Source organism: Petromyzon marinus, chromosome 3 (assembly GCF_048934315.1).
Source record: "Petromyzon marinus isolate PM22_M1 ecotype Great Lakes invasive population chromosome 3, UKy_Petmar_22M1.pri1.0, whole genome shotgun sequence".
Classification (NCBI taxonomy): domain Eukaryota; kingdom Metazoa; phylum Chordata; class Hyperoartia; order Petromyzontiformes; family Petromyzontidae; genus Petromyzon; species Petromyzon marinus.
In genome coordinates, this window is record NC_133669.1 from 14579126 (window position 1) to 14606516 (window position 27391).

The following is a 27391-nucleotide window of genomic DNA, read 5'->3' on the forward strand; positions in this document are numbered from 1 at the left end:
TTTATCCGACGAGCCAAACTTTATTAAATTTGGCTTCATCGTCAATGACTATCAGTATTAAGAAATAATTTAATGCAAAGGCTGGTTTAATATCCAGTGTACTGTAGTGTTAGAGTGCAGGCATGTCAGTGGAAATATCCACCTTTCAAGCTGATTTGGCCAGCTTTGTTAATACCCTCAAATAAAGAGCAAGACAGTCTTTGACTGGAACCATTAGGCCAGTTAATTCTCACTCATTTTGGTGAAGTTGCCTCCTGCTACAAAAACGAGTAAACTGTGTGCACAGTAGAACTTGCGGTCATACTGCTGACAGAGATGCCAATGGGGGTCTAGATTGATTAAAGATCTGCTGGCAGTTTGATAGTCCTGAAGTCTGAAACGTCTCCTGATATTTTTCAGAATTGTCAATAATTTTCAACATTAATTTTTGGTGCCATTTCTCATCAATGAGTGTTTGTTATCTCACTTGGTCAAACAGCTGTATTATTATACTCCTCCAAAACATTTATAGTCAAGAAATCCACAACCCAGCATGTAATGCATACGATTTATCAAAACTCACATCCTATGTACATCATCTTCTGAAGCCCCTGAAGAAAAATGTTATACCCCAACCCTAACTTTAGACTTTAGTGCATCGTTGGGGTATAAGTATCCTACTGACAACAACAGCTGGTTTGTTAACCGTTAAAATCGCTATGAATGACGAAATGCTATCTCCCTAGTATGCAGGAGGTCGTGGGGTTGAGATCCTAACCCTGACACCTGTATATGTGGAGTTTGCATGTTCTCCCCGTGGTTGTGTAGATTTTTCTCTGGGTCTTCCCGTTTTTTCCTCCACATTTAAAAACATGCCTTTTGATTATTTGCCCGATATAAATTTACACATATGTGGTCCGGCTGCGTCTGAAAAAGGCCTAATAGCTCAGTAGGCCTTTTTTGGTAAATAAAATAGTTTAAATTTTTATTGTTCACGCTTACGGTGGCTTTCAGACAGCATACATTAATTTTTCGTCTCCCCCCTCCTCTTTTCCGAACATAGATGGACTCGTCCATCTAAACAAACTGTCAAATCGCTCTCCGTGGTGCTAACGCTTAAAAATAAATAAATACAAACCGCCACTTCTTTCAAATGTTCTTGCCGTTGGTTTTCACACCTGATGATGACTGCTTGTGTTGCAGTCGAAACGTCGTGAGAATTTTATTGTTTTATATATTTTTTATTATTTTATTTTTTCCCTTCAACGTGACTTTACCGAAAGAACCAAGAACAAAAATAGTTTAATGTGACGTTGACCTTCGCTTCAAAGGCATTGCCCTGTTTCCGTAAAGAACTAGGTCCGTCGCTCTGCCGTTTTCTTCCTGTCGCGAATGGGCTTCACACTGCCTGTGCACTGAAAAGCCAATTTCCACGAATCTTTCTGAGGGCGGCGGCAGTAGTGAGAGCATCACCAAACAAGGAGGTAGACGAGCAGGAGGTGCATGGCGAGGAGGTAGAGAGCGGCGGCAAAGCTCTTGCGGGAGTGAGTGTGGGCTGAGCAGTAGCGAGCTCTCCCGCGTAGCCAGTGCCGCACACAGAACCCCATCCGCCGGACCTGAGGGATTCAAGCACGGAGGGAGCGCGTGTTGGCACCTTCCAGTAGGACACATCGCGAGATGGGATGATAGCCGAGGAACACGATGGAATGGCCACCAATGGACAGGATGTGCTGAGAAGGTTACAACCGCGATGATGGAGCAGTGAGATCAAGTGGATGAGTAAGATGGATTGTGACACCACAGGCCGCGAGGGATGGCGATGGCATCGGTAAGCCTTCATCCAGCAGTGAAAAGATTAGTGGCTGATGCTGATGGTGACAATGATGCCCTACCTGCCGGGTCAGTGGGTGGTGCCGTGGGTCATAAACCAGCGATTCTGCCTCATCTCCCCATTGCCCGCGCTCTCCAATGCAGTCATCACCATCGTCTGCATCACCTCCTTCCCAGTCAACTACCACGGTGTGCTGGTCTACGGAGGGAAGTTCAAACACCCCTGCACTCCTGAAGAAGAAAAAAGAGAAAGTGATGAAAAGACGGAACAGTTGTCGTATTAAGAGACTGATCTTTGGACTGTGGAGTTCCCCCAATAGTTTAAGGTCTCAAATGAAATGAAGCACTGCCTTACACTCACTTGAGCAGGGAGATTCTATAAGTGATACAAGAAATATGCCGCGAGTCAATTTTTACTCATGAAGGATATGATAATAATTTCAACTTGTAACGCACACAGTATTTTCTCGCTCTTGGAGATAATTACTCGGAGTCACGAGGAACCACAGACATGCAGAAAAGGCAACTTTGCAGTGAGCCGGCACCAATTTCCCCCAAAGCTTTGCGGTCCTCTATATATGAAGGTGTTATTAGTCAACTAATAAGTGTTTACATGTGGGAGGAAACCGAAACACCTTGAGCAAACCCACATGTGTGAGGAGGGTAGGTAACACTCAAAATGCCATACAGAAGGAACAAATGGAGTCCACATTTGTTGTACCACCTTTTCCTGGCGAGCCAAGGATTGGCACCTCGACAACCATGGGAAAGGATATTCGCAACATTTGAACGATCCACCAAGCCTCCAGTGCTGAATTGCAGGTGTACACCACCACCGCCTGGTGGATGCTTAGCTAATGCATTTTTAAGGTTTGTTTTGCACTAAGGAAACCAGAAAACCTATGCGTTTAAGGACGTCACACGGGATTACAAACCTACGTGCTAGCATGCCATCTCTTGGTCACCTCGCAGCCCAGCTGGATTGGAAACTTCACCAGTCTACATGATCTATCAACCAAGTTGCTGAATTGTTAACTTCCTCTCACAATGCCATGACAGCACACTTTACTGAACATACTAATTTAATCGTATACTTTCTAAGACACTTTGCTTTCCAACACGACCAAAACATCACTCTCAATCATTCCTCACTTGAACGCAATTTTTTTTAGGCCAACAGAAACATCTGTCGTTTTTTACTCGGGGAAAAAAAAAAACCTCTTCAATGAATGCTTTAATCATGTAACTGGGCCACTACACATTCTTTGCTTTTTTTCCCTGCACTGGCCATACAGAGGCTGGTGTTACATCTGCTTTTCAGCTCCTTTATTTTAATTCAGCTTTGCCCTTCAAGGGCAGATGGCCCAACAGGGCAGCAGGCATTCTTTGGACTCCCTTACACTGTACCTTTTCCAATGTTTCCATAATTTACCTCGATTCAAGAAATACTTTAATCTTTGTCTACTCTCCGTTGATAACTGCGTTGCATTTTAGGCCTTTGGGCTTATGCCCAGCAACTGCGATACAAAAGTCACCATCACTCCAGTTAATACTTAGCAATTAATAATTTAATCCCCTAGTTATAACCATGAAGATGATAACAATGTTGAGCTGCTTACGGTCTATTCTTATTGATACCACCTGTGCTTTACAAAGGTGTATACGTGTAAATAAACTTACCTGGCTTCTCCTAGGTGATGGAGGCCAGGCGAAGGCTTGGATGGCAGAGAAGGCTTGTGGCGAGGAGCTCCAGGAGGGCCCACATCTTCATACTGACCTTCCCCCTGACACGAAGGCACGAGAAAAAATGCTGCATTAAGTTGGACAGACTAAAGGGGCAAGTGCTGTTAGTGAGCACCTATTAAGGCTATGACTGCACAACCTTGGAAGGTTTAGGCAGCACCACACCCTTGTCTCCCCAGCGTTGATTTTCACATACTGCATCACATACTAAATTAAGGCTGAGTCGACTCAGAGGAGATCAGATTAGGTTCAAACACCAACTTACCACTTAAGCTGGCCACAACTAGGAATAGAACCAAAGTCACCAGATTTAATGGCCAACACACATACCGACGCACACATAATTTTATCAGACAATATCAAGCATTGCCAAATGATGCAGATATCAACAAATCGCACACATATAAAGAAAGTTATAAAAATGTACACATATATAATAAAAACAAATATTCACACATCCAGCTATAACCAGCTACATACATAAACACACAAATATACGCAGCCCTTTGCCAATCCACTGCAGATTGAGGGCCTCACTATGCCTGTGGGTCACAGGAGTTGTTTTGATTATACTTCACCATGCTGGTCAGTGTGGGTTGGTGAAGACGGGCCCAGGATTGCTTCAGATATCACTCCCCACTAATGTTAGCTGTAGTGAGGAATCAAATTAGATCATCAGGTTGATAGTGCAGTGCACAAACCACTGCACAACCGCTCAAACCAAACACAAACATATTTTAGAATGAATAGACATAACCAGGTACGCACATACATTTGTCAAGCATACTTTCCCACACATACAGTTTGAATCATGTACACAAATAAACACAAAAGGACATTTTTGTTCACATGCATACATACGCATCATGGATAAAATATATAGATCTTCGAATATTGACAGAAAATGTTTGCATCTTTTTGGGATTTACATTGTTATTTATTTGTGTGTGTTTGAGCTGAAGACAGTGACATCCTTTGACACCATTTGACATTGTTTTGGCTGCAAAATGGCACTCGTGAAGACATGTTCATGATGTCACTTCTTTTTCCAGAATAAACCGGAATACATTTTTTTTTGGATCGTCCAAAATTTCATATCTAGGCCTGATTTTTTACGTCTCAAGATTCATCCCAAAAACGAGAGTACATCCCGAACACGGACAAAAATATGTACACTGAAACAGACATTTGTACAGACATGCAAACCTGGGAGCATGGCCGATTGGCAAGCAGCGCAAGCTGCTGCTGCAGGGCCAGCGAGTGCACTCTCAGCTGCTCGTAACGGCCTTGTGCCTCCTGCAGGTTGCGTTGCAGACCTTGCACCTGAGCCCCCAGTGCCGCACGTTCTCGATCGCCATCCTCCGCCTGCCGCGCCAGCGCCGCACGCAACTCGGCCCTCTCCACCTCCTCCCTGTGTCTCTCAGCGGTCGTCGGCGAACTCGACACCTGTGCCTCTTGATCTCTGATCATGCTCTCCTTGGCTGCCAAGCGAGACTGGAGCTGGGATGCTCTTGCAAGTGCCGCTTTGCGCTGCAATGACGCGGTGTCGGTAAGCTCCCTCAGCTCGGTGTCTTTCTGCGCAAGGGCTGCTGCACTGTTCTCAGCATTCAGCAGAAGTGTAGACATTTTGCGGTCCTTCTCTTGATGCAGTGCATGCAGGGTCGCTATCTCTCGATCCCTGTCTTGACATTTCACATTCAGCATCTTGATTTCTTGTTCTTTGTTCCTCCATTCCAAATGTAACTTCGCAATGTCTTGCTCCTTGCCTTGGCACTGCGTATTCAGTGTCGCGATTTCTCGCTCCTTGTCCTGGTACCGAGTGCTTAATGTCACCATCTCTTGCTTCAGCGATATCATCTCTCGTTCCATGTCCTGAAGTTGCACATTTAGTGTTGTAATCTCTCGTTTCTGGTCCTCACCTTTTGCTTTTAGTACCGCAATCTTTAGTTCCATATTCTGGCCTTCCGCATTTATCATGGCAATTACCCGCTCACTGTCTCTGTGTTTTGTGTGCATTGCCACAATCTCACGCTCTTTGTCTTCACGTTCTGCTTTTAGCATCGCGAGTTCTTGCTCCTTGGTCTTGTGTTCCGTTTTTAGCTTCACGATTTCTCGCTCCATATCTAGGTGCTCTACATCTCGCGATGCAATCATTCCCTCGTTTTCCTCCCATTTCAATCTTAACATCATGATCTCTTGCTCCATGTCCTGGTGCTTCATGTGCATCATCACAATCTCTTCCTCTTTGTCCTGGTGCTTGGCTTTGAGTATCCCGATATCTTGCTCCTTGAATGCACACTCCGTTTTTAACATCGAAATCTCTCGCTCTTTTCCCAGGTATTCTGTTTGCATCGTCACGATCTCCCGTTCCTTTTCCTGGAGAGTGGCCAATGCCTTTTGCAGTTGTTCGTAGGTCTTTCTGCCCCTTTCCACCTCCACCGCCACCTGAAAGTGTTGTGTTGTCATCATTCAGAGCTTTTGTTCAGTTTGTATTAGATTTCATGACATACTGTACATTACAATTGTACGATTAACTAAGTGCTTACCATCTACTCCTATCACCAATGCATAATCCAACTTCTATCTTACCGATAACACCACCTTTAATTCTCCTCCTAGACCTAACTCTACCTCTTACCAAATCCCTACCCAATTGTTGTGTTCCAATGAACAATTAAATCTGGGCTGGCCTAGTTCACTAACTGGGCATGTAGGCTCTGCCCAGATTCCCGCAGCCTGACCCAGCCAAGCAAAGTGTAGAGCCAACTTTGTCTGGGGTGTGGAGCTCGCTTTTCCAACGGGGCTACCCAATCTTAGCCGGGACACTGTCTGAAACGATCATATCCCAGGCTAAACAGGAAAGGGACCCACATATCAGTGACGTAGGTCAGCATCAATTCTGGTAGCTTATTACTTGAGACGGTGTATGCTAACCTAAGCACACATTTAACCATGTTTAAAACTCAATTATCTTTGGTCGTGGATGACAGAGAAAGGGGTTTGGGGAGATGAAGAGGGGGTGCAAGGTCATGCACCCACATATCACGGATGATACTGATTGCTCATTTTACCCATAGCCCTAACTATGGTCCAAACTCCACCCATGAATCAATCATCACTCCTGAATGTGTCTTTAACCTTAACTATACCCCTTACCCTACTGCTGTCCCTAACAATACCCATAACCCTATAACCTACCTCCTACCCTTGCTGCTACCATAAGATTTCCCATAATTCTGAACCTAGTCCTACGTCTTACAATATCTCCACCCCTAAACTTACTCCTAACACTTATCACTGTAGCCTTATCCCTACCATTACCCCCAAAATTCAGTGAGCTTGTACTTATAAGAGCAGAACTTAGAGGTCAGGCTTCAACACTGCAACAACGACATCATCTCTCAGAGGGACATATGTTGAACTTCTTTGACGCTGTACATAGCCAACCGTGATAATCGGACGTGCAAAGTTATGCAAAAAGTGCAGCTGCTTGGACAACACTGGCTATGGTGAGCGTTTGATATGAACTTTATCTTATCTTAACGGAACTTACATGGTGTCTGAACCAAGGCGCTTTACAAAGAATTAACGGTACACATATGAATGTAATTGTGGAGATGAGGTGATTGAAATAGATGAGAGAAAGTAATGGGGAAACCTGTGATACGTGAATTATGCAAAAGTGAAATTGATGACAGTAGATGATGATGCATGGATTAAACGAACGGGGAATGAATAATAGTCGTATAATGAGAATATTAAGAAGGAACAGTAACGGAGGTGGTTATGAGTGGGAGTGGAAACTAGTGAGCAAAGGTGACTGTTTAATGTGGAGCGGAAGTTTGTTCCAGTGAAGGGGGGCAAGAAAAGAAAAAGAGCGAAAGTGTGATTGAGCACAAGGAGGAACACACAAACGGCAAAGATTGAGAACGTAGAGGGTGAGAAGGCAAGTAAAAAGATACAAGAGTGGCAAGATACAGTGGGCCAAGACCATGAATGGATTTGTAGACCCTATCATTTGTCATGTCGCTCACCTTTCCCTCTAGACGTATGCCCTCTGCCTTGCCCTTGCTTGCCTCCTCCACGGCTGCTGCCAGCATCTCCCTGGCTTCTCCCAGTTGGCGCTCAAGGCCAGCGCTCATCTCATCCCAGAGGAGCCGCTTGGCCTGGGAGTGGCGGGTGTGGGCGAGTGGGCGGGATTCGGGGAATCGAGCGATTCGCTCCGATGGCTCCGTCACATCGCCCTGGCAAGTGGACGCCTCTGCCTCGGCCTCTTGCAGGCGATCGGCCTCACGCTCACGCTCCTATGCAGTGGAGTGGAAATGATGTCAGCAGCAACAACAGCAACCACCACCGCGAAAGAAACTACAATTACAGCAACAAAAGCAGCAACATCTGCAGCATGACGGTGTAGTGTGGTGTAGTGTGGTGCAGCGTCGTTCATGATGGTGTAGTGTGGCTAATGATTGCTAAAAGGTGGTGTCGTCTGGTTCATGATGGTGTGGTCTGGTTAATCATGGTTCAGCATGGTTCATGATGGTGCAAGGTGATGCAGGGTGATGCAGGGTGATGCATGTGCCTGTAGCGTTGCAATGAGATGGGCTCGCTCCTCCATGAACGAGAGGTTGAGTCGCTCCAGTTCCTCAGCCAGATGCTCTGATTCTGCACGCGCACTGTTCTCCTGCTCCTCGAGCAGCTGAAGCTGGAGTACAAACATTATCATCAACGTTGCTATCATCCTCAGCAGCAACAATACCACCACCATCAGTGGTAGTAACAACAGCACCAGCATTAGCTGAAACATCATCATTCTCATTATCATCTTCATCAGCCTCAGCATTAATACAAGCATTGACACTCGCACTGCATCCATTCATCACCATCATTATTATTACATTCATCATGTTCAGCGCTATTATCATGACCATGATGACTCGTAGCAACAGGAGCATCAGCACTGGCATCAATCATTAGTAGGATCACTGCCAGCACCAACCACAGTCATCTTCATCATTATATATGTATAATGTCCTCCACCATCACATGCAGTATCACTGCCACCACTGTGATGACCAGCAGTACCAATGGTGCATCGTGGTTGGCATAGGCCCTGGTGCAAGAAAATAAATTGTACCACCTGTCGAGATTCCCCTCTCTTGGTAGCCCAGTGCCGAGGCACCTCCAGCCCGTAGGGCCTTGGTGCAGTTACACTGCCTGCACGCTTGATGGCTAGGCCACAGAGCTGCACTGGCAGCGCCACTTCCACCATCAGGCTCTATCGGGCACCTTGGTTGTTTTCAATGCCAGCTGCTTGTTGCGGTCGTCCACGGCCACCCGCAGCTCGGAACACTCTGCCTCACTGGCGCGCCTCTTCACCGCCGCTTCCTGCAGCTGCACACGGTGGCAGCGACAACATTTATCGCATCATCAGCACCACCAGCTACAGCTTCACCAGCAGCAATATAAGCAGCCGCAGTACCATCAGCAGCATCAACCATATCAATGCCACAAACATCACTGGCAGCAACATCACTAGTAGCAACATCACCAAAACCATGAACGCCAGTGTAACAATCAACAGCAGGACCATCACTCGCTCCGAGTTCAAAATGGATATTTATTCATCCCGTGAGGTGATGCCGACATCATAATTGTGCATAAAAACAAGCATCTCATCCTTCACACAGGGAAGCACACAAACTCAATCACAAAACAACTTTCAAACTAAAACCAGCAAAAAATAAGGAGCCAGCCTGCGCGATTCTAAAGTGTCACGAAGCAAAGTTATGCAGGGGTAATGAATGCAGCTCACGTGCAGTCGTGAGATGTTTGTTGCATTGCGAAATGGTTAGACGGTGACGGCCAATGATGATGAGGATAGGGATGATGTCATTATTGATACCGCTGAACTCACTATTACCTGCGTCTCGGCTGTACTCAACTTGGCGGAGAGTGTGGAGAGGGCGGCGACTGCCTCTGCGAGCGAAGCCTCCGTGGCCTGAAACCGAGCCGCATGGGCAGACTCAGAGTTCAGGGCACGTTCCTTCTCCTGCAGGGCCCCCTCAAGGCGAGCGTTCTCCTCCACCAGGCTGGGGTGTGCAAAATGCCAGCGAGGAATGGGCAAGTGAGCGACGGCAGACAAAATGAACGAAGGATCACAGACAAGAGACTCGAAGGCAGGGAGGAACAGTAACAGGTATAAGAGGTGAATAAGCAAAACAGAAGCGGGGTATGAAAGTGGAACAAATGTAGAGGAATCGACGAGCAGAAAGCAGGATCGAACAAAGGCAGGATAGGAGGAATCAGCCAAATATGATGGTAGGTGTCAAACAGAGCAGACAGCAAGCAATGCAGAGAGAAATACATCTTTCCAGCACACACACACATGCATAACCTTTAACAGTATTGGGGCAAGTACTGTTATAGAGCACCTATTAAGGCCGGTACAGCCCAAAAGGGGATGGTGAGACCAGCTCCAAATGTGATGCAGTGTGCTATTCACGACGCAGAAACTTCCCCGAGCACACGCACAAACACGCACTCACACTGAGTCGCAAGCACTCGTGTACACATACACACACACACACACAGACAAAGCGAATGCAGTTATGCAGTTAATGAGTACCTATTAAGGCAGACCGTGACCACACTGGCTGCGCACACAGAAAAGGATCACGTGCGGGGGAGCATGTGTGCGTACACTGAGATGCGGTCGCACAGGTTGCTCATTGTGGAGTGGTGGCTCTCTTCGTCTTGGCTCTTCTCATTCCGCAGCTGGCTCAGCTGGCTCTTCAAACGCTCAACCTCCGCCTGGGCCGAAAAACCGTCGTGTCACGGCACAGCACATCAAGACAAAGTCGGACACAGACATGACCGCAATAAGGAACTGATCGATCATGCACTTAGCCACCGATGGGCTTGGTGTTGTTTGTTGATGACTTTGTGATGTCAGCTGATGGCTGTGATATTTGTTAATGGCTGTTTGATTTTTTTTGTTGTCTGCTGGTCCACACTGTGTGATGTCTGCTGGTGGCTGTGTGATGTTAGCTGATGGTTGCATGTTTACTGATGGCTGTTCTTTGGGCAGACACTGGTGGATGAACAGGGCGTGTGGTCGAATGAAGGTGCGGAGGCGGAGGGGGTGGGGAGCACCTGCAGTCCGTTGGTACGGACTTGTAGGCTTTGCCGTGTGTCCATCTCCTCGAGCTGCTCCTCCAGCTCCTGGATCTGCTGCTGTAGTTGGTTCCTCTCCAGCTCAAGGTCTCCCACCACAGAGCGAAGACCTGGGGAGTGGTGCCACTCAGCATTAATGTTGCAACATGCTATGAGCCAGCACCAATTACATCCAGTGTGAAGTATGCATGATTGCCTGTTCTGGTGGCTTATTAAGCAGGCCATACCGGGCATTTTTTTTAAGCCAAGACAGGGGAGGCAGCAAGCACAAGCATTAATCACTGATTTGTTTAAATCGGCATAAAGGCATTTTAAAGAGAACCACACAATTCCAAGTCAATCAGATTTCTGTCAACTTGTGTTTTTTGTCTTGCATCACTATGAATTTTCAAATTGTGTCTTATTCCATCAATGTGAAGTTTGATGAGCTCGATCTTTTTTTTCACTCAACGAAATCTGTTCAGTAACTACCTTCCTGAACGTTATTTTTGGTTTTTAAGAATATCGGGATTATATGTCAGTCTTGTGAAAAGATCTTGGCCTATAGAAAGTGACTAATAGATATGAGGCATCAAATGCTATATACACAAGATCAGCAAAGGCCAAAGACTTTAATCTCAATAGCAAACATTTCTTGAAACTGATAATCTGGTGATTTCACCCAACAATAAAATATACTACTTGTCAAAGTCATTAAGCCACACAGCATCATGGGATAATACACACAATGCTGTGTGGCCTAAACCTGTTTTTGTCTTTAATGGACAATCCATACCTTGCAAGGACAACACATTGGTCAACTGTCCACTCACTGTGTCCACTGATATGTGGTATGTTTTGGCCTTGCAAAATATTATGTATTTTCTTTTTTCCCGTGGACGGTGCAGATGTTGGTTTTGATTCAGATTTTTTTTCAGGTTTCAACCAATGATCTGACACCACAATGGCAAACGTATGTAATAATAAAACCAACTGATGGGATATAAATGAAAGCACTTCTAAAATATCACAAGTAAATGAAGTCACACATACCTCGAACAGCAGAGGTGTCACACAGCAAGGGGTATTCAGGACTGGGCACATGCCCCTGGGAGGGAATGGACACTGGAAATGTATGCAAAACAAACTTCAACATGAGGGCAAGGAACAGGCAAGACAAGACACAAGGCACAGGAAGAGCAAAGCAGGGCAAGGCTGGGACAGGGCAAGGCAAAGTTGGACAATGCAGGGTAGGCAGGAGGTGATACAATGAGCATGGTTGTAGCTATCGTCTATGCTTGGCCACATACACAGCCGTGACCGAGCAACAGAAATACTAATAATTTTCTAGAGGAGCTAAAAAGCTGCTAACTTGGTATGAATGCAGAATCTCCCCAAAAATGTATTTTAAAATCGGGGTAATTGAACCAAAGCTTATCAAAGATTGTATCTGCATCTTTCCCAGGATGCTGAATCGAAACGTAAAAGCAGACTTTTAAAGACTTTTTTTTTATTTAAGTGACGAGTGTGAAAGCTAAAGCTGACAAAAATCAGACGATTATCACTGCAAACTCAAATATCAGACAGCCTAGGAAATATGGCATAGGATGCATCTACAATGCATCTACAATGCATCCTCCTTCGATACAAATGCATGTGAATATAATAGATGGGCAAAACATAGGGTAGAGCCATGATGAGGTGCAATGACTGAAGTATTGGAATCCCCATGCTAATACAGTTGTATTCCATTCAGTCAGCATGGTATAATGGGAAAAGCTTACAATGCCATGCAAGTCCAAATAAGAGGCACGTGTGTACATGTGAATGCGCATTTGTGTTTGCATGTGCACATGCGAGTGTGCATTTGTGTGTGAAGGTGAGTAATTAAGACACCTGTTTAACCGTGGAAACATTTAGTAAAATATAGTGCAGCATTCTATGGAAATCCTGGAACAATGTTGTTCCAGGAACATTTGTTTAAGCAGGATATCTTGCACTGTTGTTGACTTCTACCGAGTGTGGCCCATTAACGAATGGGTTTCCTGGTGTTAACGGAAAAAGCCCTCGACAACACTGTGGAGCCTGCTCAGCGCCGAACAGTACACATTTTGTACACTATTCCACTGGTTACTTTACACACGTATGGACCTTTTCTCAATCCACTCCTGCATGAGGACCTCCTCCACACAGTGCAGGTAATGGGGGCAATTTGACTATGCTTTATGACATTCGTCAGTGTGGGTTAGCAAAGACATGGTAGCATCGCAATACAATGGATTTTACTGCCCTGCCCTCTGCTGCCAACCAGATTCCCTGCAGCTATGATAACTTATTTTGGCATAAGTGTCATCTATCCAAGAAATATCCAGGTTTAACCGTGGTGAGCTTCAGAGATTTTACAAGACTGGGTACATTCAATGTGATTTGGTCAAAGTCAGTTTGGTATACATTTTGTACAATGGTGTGATGGTGGCTTTACACATCCTATTAAAATTCAAAGGCATCACAAGTTTAATGTGAAGGAAGCACCGTCCCAAACAGATGTTACCTGCATGATCCACACTGTAATCATCCCACAGGTCAGCCAAACTCTCGCCCTCTCCCAGAGGAGACACTCTCTTGGACTGTAAACTTCTTGCTTCACGTGTTGCAGCCTGGAATTACAGCAGTGGAATTATGGAAATTGAGAAATGTGGGAAGCGTTCAAAAACGGAAATTCTAAAAATATGTATGTTGAACGTCTTTCGCACCGTACGTAGCCAACTGTGCTAATTATAGGTGCAGGGTGGGAAGGACAACAAAATATTAAACCAATGGTATTAATTTAATGATGATGAAACTGACAATGCTCATGCTGATTGTGGTAAATTATGTTGAGGAATATGATTATGGTGATGACAATGGCGACTGCTGGTATTGATGCTGCTGATCATGACGGTGATAACAAAAATGATAAAGCTTATTATGGTGGCTACGCTGATTCTTGTTCTGATAGTGATACGAATGCTGTTTCTGCTGCAGCTACTGTTAATCTAGACAATGATGCTGATAGTGATCATGGCAGATAATACTGATATACTTATGAATGATGGCAGGATCGGTGATGCTTTATAACAGTGATTGTGATGATGGCAGGATCGGTGATGCTTTATAACAGTGATTGTGATGGAGTGGAAGATATTGGCAATGTTGACACAGCTCTTGTTGCTGCAAATGATGCTGCTGATGAGAATGACGAAAACCGTGACGATAATAAGAACCCAACCTTATCATAGGTGTCACTCACAAGTCTGCCATCATTGGCCAGCTGCCCTCTAGGCTCATCTTCTGCTCTAAGGAGGCTGCGAGGGGCTTGTCCTTTGCCCGTCCCAGATGCTCCCCCAACAAAGGATGGATGCTCAGAGTACCCCGGAAACAGCCAGTCATCTTCAATCAGTCCTGTGTGGCGGGTGAATACCGAAGCTCATCATCAACATTAAACGGCCCCAACTGTTGTCAAATGTGAACCGCCAAAAGGAAGTGCAAGAGGAAGTGTGGGGGGGGGGGAGCCAGGTTGCCCCTCAATCACAGACTCCATTCATCTGCTTGTAGGGTGCCATGCCCTTCAACGAGACACACAACAATTCATACTTAATCTCACAATAAACGTGTTGCATCACTTGCGTAAGAATCAATTAAAGTAAAACCCCTCAAATCCAAATTAACTGGAGGGAGAGCTTTGCAGAAAAATATCTGGCCTACACCAAAAAATATATATAACACAATTATTAACCATAAATGATATTAATATGTAATCAACACCTAACATATTTAATTAACATATGATTAATAATCACAGAAAACTTAATATATTTACTCTTCAATTACACTTACAAAATCACGATGTGGACTGTACAGACTAACCAATCACTTACGATCATAATCCACCACGACCCACAAGAAGGCTGATCGTTAAACCTAACACATCTACGCTGATTCTAAATGGCTTGAAGGGTTTGTTTTGGTAATATTTGCATGTGATTTGCATTAATTATAAATAGATGGTACTCACAAAGTAAATTTTATGCACTTAAAATCACAAAATATTATTTATATAATTGCATATAGAATTAATTCCACCACCCACAGTTTTTTGCAATGAATCCCAGAGGTCACCTTTTAAAAAAATACGTGACAAAATGGCCGTGATGACAAGTAATTGTTTCTTTGAACGTCGAGATAATGAACAACAAACTAATGTTGCCACCACACAAGACTAATGTTATGCCAATTCGATTAAAAACACTTAAAAATGTATCTAGAGCCGCATTTTACGCAAGTTGAAGGTGCCATACCTGTTTGGAAGACCAACAAATCATGAATTGTGGTAGTCCAGCTTTGAAAAGTTGTGTAATAAGGCTGATGTAAGGAAATCAAACCATCACATGACTACTCTTGACCTTGGCCAAGAGACACCATTGAGATAGCCAGCCTCACAGACAGATGGAAGCGTACCCTCTCTCTCTTCCATGGTTCCACTGACCACCGAGTCCTGCGAGATGACACGATGGACATCCTTCTCGCCATCCTGGTGCCACCACAGGAAACAAAAATGATTAAATTAGTAGGCTGGCTCAGGGAGATAATAACATGTCAAAGACACTGAGCTGGTACTAATGATATACTGGATTCAAATTCCGGTTTCAGCCACCTATAATTAAACCAGACTCTTCAGTGTAGTGATTCGATGGGCTCATCCTGGTCGTGATATGCCACTCATTACCCCGTACAACCCATCTTGGGTATTACAATTAACGGATTACCATCTCATGGTTGTCCGGCCAACCCGTCTGGTTGGCACTAGGGATAGAACTATTGTCAAATTAGATTACAGGACCATCTTTCATTAGAACTTCGGTCATGCTGTTCTTTGTCTCGTGTTATGTCTGACATTAAAATTCGTGCCACGCTGGCGAGATCTCATCTCCCTCGCCTGGTATGCGCAGGGTCATGGGTTCGATCACGCCCTCACTGCCTGTATATTTGGACTTTGTATATTCTTCTTCTCCTTCTCTGGGTCCTCTGGCTTTTCCCTCCAAATTTAGAAACGTGCGTTTTGATTATTTGGCTGCGATAAATGTTCACATGATAAGCCACTTTGTTGAGCTAACATTTGTGGTCAAGTCGCTTCTGAAAAAGAGCTAATAGCTCAGTGAGCTTTACCTGGTAGATAAAATAGTAAAATTTAAACATTGTTTTAAAATATGGTTCTTTCGTAGACGTTTTAAGATAAGCATGGGTAATGGGTAAAGTGTGGTTAGTGGTTGGATACTGCAGGATTGTCGAATGCGGTGAGATGATGTATAACAAGTATATTTTAAAGCTGCTTTGGGGTGGTTCTTTGATTAAAGGAGTGAAATAACCTGCCATGATATTTTTTTGAAAATAATATTTTTTGAGAAAATAATACATTTCTTCTTTTACGCTGATTTCGGCATGTTATTTGCTTTAAGAATGATATTTTTTGACCATGACAATACATGGTTAGCTCATAAGGATCATGACATTGATGCAAAAAATCACAGTACAAATGAGACGGGAAAAAATAAACAATACCCTAAAACTGAGATCCAAGAAACGACATTATTGAATCTTGGATCAAGTCACGACTCTGAATCAGGATTGGAGGCTAAATCGTTAAAAAAGGTCATTAAGGCAATGGCCGTGATGACCAATTGACCTTGGATAGAAGGTCGCACCTTCGCTGAGTTGTGCAGCACCGCTTGCTCCAGGTCCAACTGCATCACGCGCTCCAGCTGCTCAAACACGTGCAGCCGTGATGCAAGCTCCTCTGTGGAAAAAGCACATCGCTGTCAGATTGTGCTAAACAGCACAACGGTTACAAGCAATATTCTTAGCTCTTTCGGTAAAGTCAAGTTGAAGGGAAACAATAAAATAACAAAATATATATAAAAAATACAAATTCTCACGACGTTTCGACCATAACCGTTTGCGTTATGGTCGAAACGTCGTCAAGTTGAAGGGAAACAATAAAATAACAAAATAAATATAAAACAATAAAAATTATCACGACGTTTCGACGATAACAGTTTACGTTATGGTCGAAACGTCGTGATAATTTTTACTGTTTTATATATATATTTTGTTATTTTATTGTTTCCCTTCAACGTGACTTTACCGAAAGAGCTAAGAATATGAATTACTGCAGTCACGAAAGCTTTAAATCAAAAGGTTACAAGCAAGTCAAGGTTTACAGGCCTGCCCAAGTGGCTGACAGTTGCCTGGCTGTATTCTACTGCTGTGCTGAACAGCACAGATATTAGCTGCAGTTCGGCTGGGTGGTTCAGCAGTGCTGCTCTGGTGTATTTCTGCTGAATCTATTGCGGTGCAATGATGCTTACCCATGTTGTACTTATATGTAATCTTGATTTGAAGCTTTCGTGACTACACGAATCCATGCTCTTTGGTTCTTTCGGTCAAGTCACGTAGGTAGAAATAAAATCAATCATTTCCACCTACGTGACTTTACCGAAATAACCAAAGAGTATTATAATCTGTGTTCTGGGGTGGGGTGGAATAATGGGAAAGTACATATCTTCTCTCTCCATGTCTGTGTGTGCCTTTTTTTGTGTCTTACTCTGTCATTCTCCCCGTCTCTGTGTCCTTGCCTCTCTCCATATCTCTGTGTTTGGGTCACTGTGTATTTGTCTCTGTATTAAATAAACACACATGCTCTTTGTGGTCCCTTTTTGTGTCTGTTTCTTTGCGTCTTTTGTCGTTGTATCTGTTTATGTCTCTGAGTCTATTCCTCTATAGGGGAGGGTGAAGGAAAGGGAGAGCAGGTCTCTTCTATTTCTATATACCTCTCCATCACTGTCTCTCACTAATTATATGCTGCGTGTGGCCCTGGGGCTACACTTACCAACCCCCCCTCTCCCTGGGCCGTCTCTGTCTCTTGCAGTGTCTTCGTGTCTCTGTCTCCTCTGTGTCTCTGTGTGTGTCTCCGTGTCCCCATGCCTCTCTCCATGTCTGTCTTCATTCAAGTTTTTATGCCCCTGTGTGTATGTCTACTCAATTCCCACGTGGGCTCAGAGCTCCACTTACATTTGAGGCAGCTGCGAGGCCAGAAGATACATACAACTTCTCAGGGATGCATGAGCCCCACAGGCCACAATTGAACACCCTGGCAGGTACGTGCATATGCAGGCCACATACATGTGTGTATGTGACCTTCAGGTCGACTCAGCCTCAAATGAGTACCTTGTGCGGTGTGTAAACATCGCCACTTGGGAGACAAAGGCGGTCGAGCAAGGTGCTGGCCACCCACCCCCTCGTGTGCCGTGCCAGCCTTCATAGGTGATCGCCAACAGCACTTGCCCCAACAGTCTGCTAAGGCTATATGGGGGATCTTTGTCTTATGTATCTTTCATAGGTTCTAACAGCACTTGCTACAACAGTGTTAAGGCTGTAGGGGGGATCTGTATTTTTGTCTCGCTACGTGTGCATATGTGTGCTTATGCGTGTGTGCATATGCGTGCGTGCATGGATACCATTGTGGGCGTGGACGTGGGTGTAGCGGGACAGCTCCTCCTCCAGCTCGGAGACCCGGGACCTCAGAGACGGCAGCTCCACAGCCGAGCCACTCTGCATGGGAGTGTGGGTGTGAGTGTCTAGATATGAACAAGTGTCCATATGTGAGTTTGTCCAGATTTGAGTTCGTCCGTGAACCTGTGAACCTCCGCAGTGGACGTTAAACATTCCATAACGTCCTCCTTGAGAGTAGGTCTTTGTTTTGCCGCAAATCCACACATTTCTCAATTGAAATCTGCATAGCAATCATAATCCCCTTAACTATAAAAACCTTTAAAAGCCCTCCTGAAAAAGAGCATTGAGACTCAGCGAGCTTTTCCGGGGTGAACAAGCGTAATAATATAATAAACTAGCAACCTGCACGTTCTTTGCATGTGACGATCCATCCTTTGCATGTGACCATCCAGATGTTACTTGCCTTCTCTGTATTGTATATTCAAATTTATCTCGATTTCTCAATGTTTCTGTTTCTCTATTCCGGTCCTCTCTCCCAACTCTCCCTCCCTATATATTCCTCTATATATTCCTTTCCTCCCTATTTCTCTCTCTCACCTATCACCCTCCCTCTCCTTATTCTCACCTCTCCTTTTCCTGTCTCAATCTCTCAGTTCGCTCCCCAACCCTCGCTCCCACTCCTTCGCTTTTGCTCGATCTCCTCTTTCCATTTTTCTCTCTCACTCCCTTGCCAATTCACGCCCTTTCACTCTCTCCACTCTCGTTCTCCTCTCTGTTTCTTCCTCCTCTATCTCCCCCCTCACCTCCCTCCTCTATCTCTCTCCGCTATGACATTTGTGCCAGATACACGGCCGGATTGGAGGGGAGGCGAGACGTCAGCACGACGCACGAACCTGGATCAACGCTGCGGAATGCAAGTGACCTCATAAGGCAGATGTGTGTGGTGACGTCAATACCGTGCACGTGCACTTGCGTGCCAGTAAGGCAGGAATCTAGACAATAAATCATTCAAAATAGTTATGATACTATATATTATAAACATATATTCCAAATATAATATATAGTATTAGAAATATAATCTACAGTATTATAAATATGCACAAATACATATGTACCCTGAGGCTGCGTAGCTCATCCTCCAGCTGCCGAATGCGAGTTTTGGACCATGCCTTGGTCTGCAGGAACCGCGCCTCAGACTTGGCAGCCTCCTCCTCCCGTTCCCGCAGCCCATCTGCGGTCCACAAACCAGACATAAGCGCAGCCTTTTAAGACTTTCAGCATTCACCCATCCAACTACCCCTTCCATTTATCTAATCGTCTAATCATTCAACCATCACTTGAGTAAGTATTACCTTCCAGCTCCTGAATCCTCTCCAACAACGCCTCTTGTTCGAGTGATGGTGGGCACGGCTGTAGCAGCTCGGTGCTTATAACACCTTCGCCTGATGCAGGGTGGCAATCGCAAGGATCATTCGGCTGAACTTGCTGGTCATTGGAGTTTTGGAGACAGACAGTGAGCATGAGCTTCTCGGCTTTCTGGTGGGACAGTGAGAGGCGTTGCTGCTCAAGGGCACGACGTCCACTCTCCTGCAGGTCCTGCAGAGACACAGTCACAAACATCACCACCACTGTGACACTGTGCGGCACTCTGACAGTTTCTGGCAATAAATTGTGGATACTCATGTACAGGACTAGCTTTGGCTGTGCCTTTATCGTGGTGTTGCAGCCATACCCACAGTTGTCATGTGTTATGCCACAATGAATGAATGGCGTGCAAGCTGCGCTCTGTTTGCTGTGTTCAAACATACACCATCACGGACCCTCTGACGTTAACCTACTATTACTAGTGATGTGCAGATGGCAGTGACATTTTTTTACTGAGCTGTTTATTCTGTCCATTAAACGTGTTTGCCCACTTTTTAGGTTAATAAAATAAACACGCATTTTGGTTATGGGGATTTATTCACTTTTGCAAATCGTTGGTATCACTCATCCTTGTCCTACTTTCGCTTTTCAAATTATAAGGGCAATACACTTTCAATACAATATACAGCAGTATGACTGTGGATGCTCAACCAAGGCATGTAGAGGATTATAGGTGCTATTACGTGGCAGTATTAGCTCATGCATGGCAGTGTGGGTACTCACGCAAGGAATGGGAGCTTACATACAGAACTTGCGGCACTAACCACAATGGTTGCGTCTCGTTGATCCAACTCGGCCTGCAAGATCTCCACCACGTGTGTGCGCGCCGCCAGCACCTCCTCCTTCTCGTGCAGGTTCTGCTTCAGAGACTTCAGCAGCTGCGCCCCGACACAATCACCACCATCATTAACATCATTACCAACACAATCATTGCCAACACCACCATCCTTACCAACATCATCACTATCATTACCATGATTACCAACACCATCACGAACATAATTATCATCACCATAATTAATATGATCACTAACACCACCACATCATTAACGTCACTACCACCACTGCTGACATCATTAGCTTGGTCCAGCGACATGCCTGCTGGAAGTCTTCAGCAGCGTCGTTCCGTGCCGTTAGGGTGAACACCTCCTGCCGGTGCCTCTCCTCTCGGTGCTGCAGCGCAGTCTCCAATGCCAGCACCTGCACATACCACATTGTGGTGGTGGTGGTGGGAGGGGAAGCCGAGACAGGCAGCTCGGTACAATAGCATCACTTGGCAGAGCACGCCCTGCACAGCGTGCACAGGGCAGCACTTTAACGTTGTGTAAATGACAAGAAACTCATCAGGCAGAAAAGTGGATATGGGCTGGAAACAAACAAAAGGGTAATAACACATGCACAAGGTGATGTAGAGACTTATATGCAATTATGACCATTGCACAGCACTTGCTGCACAGAAAGCAGAGCGCTTAGCGCTGTGCTGACACGAGATGAAGGCATTTCCATTCTTCACTTTCACAGTGAGCAGTGCATCACCTTGTGTCAGAGCATGACCCCAGAAGAAGACATCACAAAACTACAGAGAGTCCCCGGGTAACGGAAGGGTTAGGTTCCCAAGAATCATCCGTAACCCGAATCTTCCATATGTCGAAAACTGAAAAATGTCCCCTCACGGTGGGACCTAGCACCATCCAGTCTCAGTGAGCCCTGAGAGATCCTCACCTTCTGCCGGAGCTGATTGTTGCTCTGTCGGAGGCCGAGTGGGTCCCCCTCGCTCCCCACGGCAGCAGAAATCTCACCCAGCTGATCCTGCAAGAGCTGAACACGCAGGAGCTAATGTGAGTGTGTGTGTCCGCCTGTGTATGTGTTGTGAAAGGATGAGAATGTGTCTACATGTGCTCCAGTGTGTATGCATGTAGATGTGTGTGCATTTGAGTATACGTGTGTATGTGTGTGCATTGTGTGTGTATGTAATGGGGTAGTGCAATGGTTAGCGTGCTGCTCTACTAACCCGACAACCCACATTTTTTTCCCGCTCACGGCCAACACCAGTGACGATTATCTGAACCAGTTCTGGGCCTCCCCAAGGTCCACTCAGCCTCAAATGAGTACCTGGTGCAGTGTGTAAATACCACCACTAGGGAGACAAAGGTGGCTGGTCATGGTGCTGAACACATACTCCCTTGTGTGCCGTGCTGGCCTACATGGGTGCTTGTTAACAGCACTTGCTCCAACAGTCTGTTGGAATTTTTGTCTTTATGTGTATATGCATATGACCCGAGTTTGATCCCAGAACTAGCTAGAATCAGTGGCGAGTAATAGGTAAACTCATTTTGGGCATCTCTTAGGTTGACTCCATCTTAAATGTGTACCTGGTGTAGTTTGTAAAAAATGCTCAGGGTTCTGACCTGCGAGCCACCAAAGCCACCTTTGCCTTTGTTTCTGTTGCTGAGCTTGTGTCTGTGTCCTGTGAGCATCTCCCTCACCTCAATGATGCACATGCGGCTCTGGATGAGCTCATCCTTTTCACTGAGGGCCTCCTGCAGGGCCTGCACCTGGTGCTGCAGCTCCTGCACTGCACCACTCGCCTTGCTGCCCTGCTCATCCTGACAGTCACCCGGACACGAAGCAGCAGTGATTTTTTTTTTTCACTTAATGGTCGGCACAGAGAAACTGATTACCCCACTTGCTGTTCTACCGTCTCCTGGCCACCTCAGAACGGCAGGCTTGAGTGGTTAGCTAATTTGTATGGTCCATTAATCCTTGCCTCCAAAAAAATCCTCATTATTGATGATGTATTAAAATATATGTGAGTGACGTTGTAGTCATGTCACTATAATATATCACCATAACTTTTAAGTCTCTCTTCTCTCTCACAAAGCATTCTAATTGTAGTCGAGATTGCTCAGGAAATACAGCCCAGATACATCTCTATAAAATAAAAGCTATTCAGTTTTGGATTGCATCTTTAAAGCAGTCTATCCTTATGTTAATTACACTATTGCCTTACGTCACAAGAAGTCACACCACTCCACCATCGCTCAGCGCTTCTATAACATTGTCAAGATGTATTGCGTGACAATCAGCATGGAACAGGCAGCAAGGAAGCAGAGCAATAAGGCAGCAATGAAGCAAGGAAGCATATAATGGGGAAGCATAGTAGCAAGGGCGCACCTGCTGCTGCTGTTGTTGTTTCTGTTGCTCCTTGGCCAACGCTGCCTCGAGCTCAGCAACACGATGTCGCAGCAGTAGCAGCTTCCCCCGTTTCACGCTCCCCCGATCGCTCGCCCGGCACTCAGCCTGGCACAGCATAGCACACAACAGGGCAGGGTAAACAATGGTCCGGTCAGCGTAGCTGGTGGAGAACAAAACCGATGGATCTGCGGACACCAAAAGTTAAAAGTGAACAAAAAAGTAGCCTATAATAACAGTTACCTCATCAGAGGAATCGCTGCTTTTCAAGCGTCTCGAGTTCTCCATGCGGGCAGACAGCTTGGCTCTTGCCTGCAGCTTCACCTTGGACATCTTAGCCTCGTGGGTCTTTGCCTCCTCCTGCTGGAAAGCGAACACATGTCATGAGGAAATGGAGACATCAATTTAAAGACGCAGCCCAAAAAACAAACAGCTCTTATCTTGTAAACACATACCTAGGCTGCGCGTCCCAGACCAACAAGCGTTTGAGGCTAAGTTAATGAGAAACAAAAACTTTAGAATCATAGTTACTCTGTTAGAGCAATCTAGTTGTGTCACTAAATTCCCACTGGAATGTTAAATCAGCAAAGCCTCACTGCATTTCAAGGCTCTTTTCACTAGAGTGCTATAATGAAGAAGCAATGTACTTTGACTCGATTTTTTTCTTCATAGTAAGATGTCAGGCCAGTGTTGGACAGCTAGGGACACATAACCTTGGTACACCTCTACAAGATAAGAGGAACTTGGTTTTCAGATAGAGTAGTGTCTTCTTTAACCTGAGGCTTCCCATACTCCAGCTCTCGTGATTCAACACGGTCCTTTCCACATTATGCCTCTTCTCTAATCACATTAAAATTATACCGTGATATACTGCATATGCCTCAGGATTGGTAAACATATCTCATATGAATTTAACACTTAAGCTTATGAATATTTCATATGCTGCAAGTGCAGCATGTACCAAATTAAGATCCCCAATCTTAATGTTAATTAAGGTTGTTACGTCATTATTGATCAATGGATAATTGATTTTAGACTTGTCAGTCACCGTGTGGTAGACACGTAAATAAAAGACAAAGACACACAGAGTATTTTTAATATTATGTTTCTATTCTTATTATAACCCATAATCCATCCATAGCTGATTGAAAACCTCCCCAAGTGGTCACATATATGTCATGGTCCTGTGATGGTACAATCCATCTTGAACCTGCACATGGGATTATATTATTTATATGGACATCATATTAGAATGCGATCAATTCCTTCGCCACTCCATCATAATTCTGAACCACTGGCCATCACCCCTTCCAGTGACATGTCCTGTACCCAAGCCCACTTTGTTCAAGTCATGATGTCTTTAAACCTGAGTATTTCTCTAACCCATGTGTTCCCATTTCTCTCAGTGTAATCACAAGGATATCATCTCTTCATGCATGTTTCTTCATGCACTTATTATTTTTAGTTCTATTTGTGTACGTAAAGTGAACGTGCTTGTTTCTGATCAAACTGTCATAACGGAAAGTACATATTAAAAGTTTCTTCTTCAGAAACAATGGCTTGTTTTTTGTTTAGGAAGTAAACATTTCCAAAACCGTTCAAACCTGCTCTCGTCTACTTCTTTATGTGAGCATGTTGATTCCAGTCCACTTTCATTCAATAGCTGTCCCACATATACAAACTATTCTGTATTTTCCAATTGGGTCGCTCCAACTAAAATTGCCAGTTTTTGCAAACTTGTACCTCAGCTGCCTTTTTGCTGAAATAAATCCGGCAAGCCAATCTTGTTTTACAAGCTAATGACACTACCAAATTCATATTCACGATCCTAATTTGAATTCGTTTTAACTACACAACATGGGACACATACATACACATATACGTACAAGTTCTTTATCTAAATTGGAATCAGCTATCTCGATGTCAAGTGGGATGTGCATTTCACAAACGCATTGTCAAGAAAATTGGTTTGCAAGGTGGACCATGGTGGGTCACAAGCACTGGCGTTTGTAAAACCCAGTTGAACGGGTGAACACTGGGAGTCTACCATAATCGAGAGGCAGGCGTACCTGCAACTGTGTCTCTTTCTGCTGCAGAAGAGAATCCCTCTCCTGCACTGCAGCCCTGAGCTGAGAAACCAGCAGCTCACTTTGCAGAAGGCGATCAGCGAATAGATCCCTGTTGACCCTCTCAATAGTTTCCATCTCGGCATGGTTCACCAATACAACCTCCATAGTGCTGGGTGACAGGTGTCCTGCCAGATAGAGAAACAGCAACCTTGTCTGGTTCTGGGGTGAGAAAGTTTATAATAATTATGTCAATGTCCATAGAAAAAAAAGTTGTGTGCTCTAGTGATAAATGAATATTTACATTCAAACACATGTAGATGATTGGTATTGAGTGACTGCATATTTGCAGATGAACATACCCCATTAAAATGTATATGATTACATTAACCCCCTCTTATTCAAGGCCAGAAAAAGGTAGACTTCCTAACATTAAAAATTCTGGCAAATCGCCTGATGAAGCTGGTGGTAATTACCAGCGAAACGTTGTACTCAAATTGTACATTTCGTGGGTATACTCTCCAACACAGCGGTGCACTAAAGTCGTAACTAATTGGCACGTTTTATGATAAACCTTACTAATTGGCTGTCGGGTGATGGTGGGTTAACGACACATTCATATTTACGTTATCTAACCCAAAAGACTTTTATTATGAATTACTGATGTAAGTTGTTATGTTCTAAAATGGATAAGTGTGGCACTAATTTTGTCGAGTGTATGTGTATAATAAGACGGTTTGGTTTCATTGTCTATGTGCAAAAGCCCACAACTGTATTTACACATACTTGAGCTACTTCCAGTTACTGCTCAGGTGCCAGGGTAAAGCACTGCCATCAGTCAGCTCGCCACTGAGCACAATCATTTCTGCGGTGCATTAACCAAGTGTAGGGTTCAAGCCAAAAACAGATATTTTATACAATTGCCTTCATCACTAGGTAACAATCCAATGAGATAAATGAATTTATTTTTTTTAAAGGGAAATTTGGGTTTCAATTACAACTACAAAACAGCTGATGCCGTTGCATTAACAAAAACAATGCAGAAAACGAAATTTGAAAATGTGCAAACCACTTATTCAGAAATAATATGGTTTAGAGTAGTGGTACCAACATTTTGCTTACCAATGCAGACACCACATATTTAACAAGTGTTTTGGACACATTTTTTTAATACTATATCAAAGAAAAGCCATGCGTACACTACATAGCAAATTCACACAGGCAGGTCAAAAACTTCCTTGCTGTACCACCATCACCCTGCAAATTGTAGCCTCGTAGGAGGTTGTGGGAGTCGACCATCAAATGTAGATCGATGCGAGCCTCGAAAATAGCAATACGTAAGTGCATCACGATAGGAAAACAAATGTACTTTGTAGAAACTTCTTAAAAGGTATTATTAATAAACTAGAATGCGTAAAAAAACACAATCATGCGAACAAAAACATAGTTTTCCATAGTTATAAGTCGCTCTTCCAAAGGAGACACGTAGCAGATTTGTAAAAAAAAGTATAAAATACGAGATGTCGATTATTTTAAGCAGAGAGCGGTGGGAGTCTTGAAAAGGCTGCCCACACGTGTCGTGGAAGCAGATGTACAGGGACTCGCCAAGCCACGCATCGATCTGCTGCTAACAATCGAACGAGATCGATAGACCAAAAAGCCCTCTCGTTTGTATTGTTCCGTCCTTAAATTACACACACAGCAATGCAATGTCTTAAGACCATAATAGTAATTGAAATGCGATTTGTTTTACCATTCCAAACAGAATGTAGGGTACTCACATTTGTACAGCCCTGAGCCAAAGGTGACCATTCCACATTCCCGTTATAGGGCAAGTACAGCCTCTCCTTCGCGCGACCATTATCAACATTCAACGAACTTCAAACGTAACGTTATTAAACCAGAATGGAAACCCATTATGACAACCCAACCGGACGTTTGTGAGTAGAACGGTACTTTTAAATGTTTTAATCAATTGATTAAATGTCGATGCAGATTCAACACCGTACGAAATCCCCACCGCGAGTCGCCTAGATTACGTAGCCGAAGCCTACGCGAAGGCCATCGGCAACGGTCGCGAACCCAAGCGGGGTGTGGGGGAGACGGGTGATAAGTTATACAATCCGAATATTGCAATTTGTAGAGACAACAACAACAAGCAAGCGGGGGTTGGCAACCTTCATTTATCCATCCGTTCTAAAGCTACGCAACATGTTAGCGCCCGCATTCCACATGCGAATCCGGAGCGCGCAAGTCGAGGCGCTTTCAACTGCGGCGGCACAGCCGGTTGCTCGTGAGAATCACAAACGCCCCCGAGGCAGTTGCGGGTTCATTATCCACGACGTAGGCAGAGGAGTCCGTGCCCACAGGGCGCTAGTTGCACGTACACGTGAGCGCACACCCACACACACACAGGGGTAACGCCCTCACCTGTGCCCCACAGGTAACAACGACGA

General features: G+C 44.6%; 1 protein-coding gene across 11 annotated transcripts; it reads right to left on the reverse strand.

The window, feature by feature from the left end:
* On the reverse strand, positions 1 to 27251 carry LOC116954541 (uncharacterized). Of its 11 annotated transcripts, XM_076074504.1 has the most exons (27): positions 26717 to 27251; positions 25722 to 25800; positions 24939 to 25123; positions 23113 to 23232; positions 22852 to 22977; positions 22164 to 22283; positions 21400 to 21495; positions 20776 to 20877; positions 20442 to 20555; positions 19605 to 19848; positions 19368 to 19483; positions 18258 to 18351; positions 16446 to 16537; positions 15202 to 15274; positions 13994 to 14145; positions 13256 to 13361; positions 11758 to 11829; positions 10705 to 10835; positions 10253 to 10362; positions 9473 to 9641; positions 8839 to 8943; positions 8132 to 8254; positions 7587 to 7856; positions 4759 to 5997; positions 3490 to 3593; positions 1872 to 2040; positions 1 to 1595 (listed from the first exon to the last, which is right to left on the reverse strand). In XM_076074504.1, exons 3-27 carry the CDS (start codon positions 25101 to 25103, stop codon positions 1449 to 1451), a joined length of 4359 nt encoding a protein of 1452 aa, XP_075930619.1. In that variant the 5' UTR covers positions 25104 to 25123; positions 25722 to 25800; positions 26717 to 27251; the 3' UTR covers positions 1 to 1448. The 11 variants fall into 11 exon arrangements, 10 of the variants coding, with proteins under 10 accessions (XP_075930619.1, XP_032831044.2, XP_032831020.2 ...); XM_032975153.2 differs by lacking the exon at positions 25722 to 25800 and having other exon boundaries at positions 27113 to 27251; XM_032975129.2 differs by lacking the exon at positions 25722 to 25800.
* Between the last annotated feature and the right edge of the window lie 140 nt (positions 27252 to 27391).

Bases quoted from the DNA above. Each gene is read 5' to 3' on its own strand.
- LOC116954541 (XM_032975153.2), bottom strand. From the start codon at position 25,103: ATGGAGGTTGTATTGGTGAACCATGCCGAGATGGAAACTATTGAGAGG. The intron at 22,978-23,112 runs GTAACTGTTATT...ATGCTGTGCCAG, and splicing joins GCAGCGATTCCTCTGATGAG to GCTGAGTGCCGGGCGAGCGA. The intron at 1,596-1,871 runs GTAGGGCATCAT...TGAATCCCTCAG, and splicing joins ACCACCCACTGACCCGGCAG to GTCCGGCGGATGGGGTTCTG.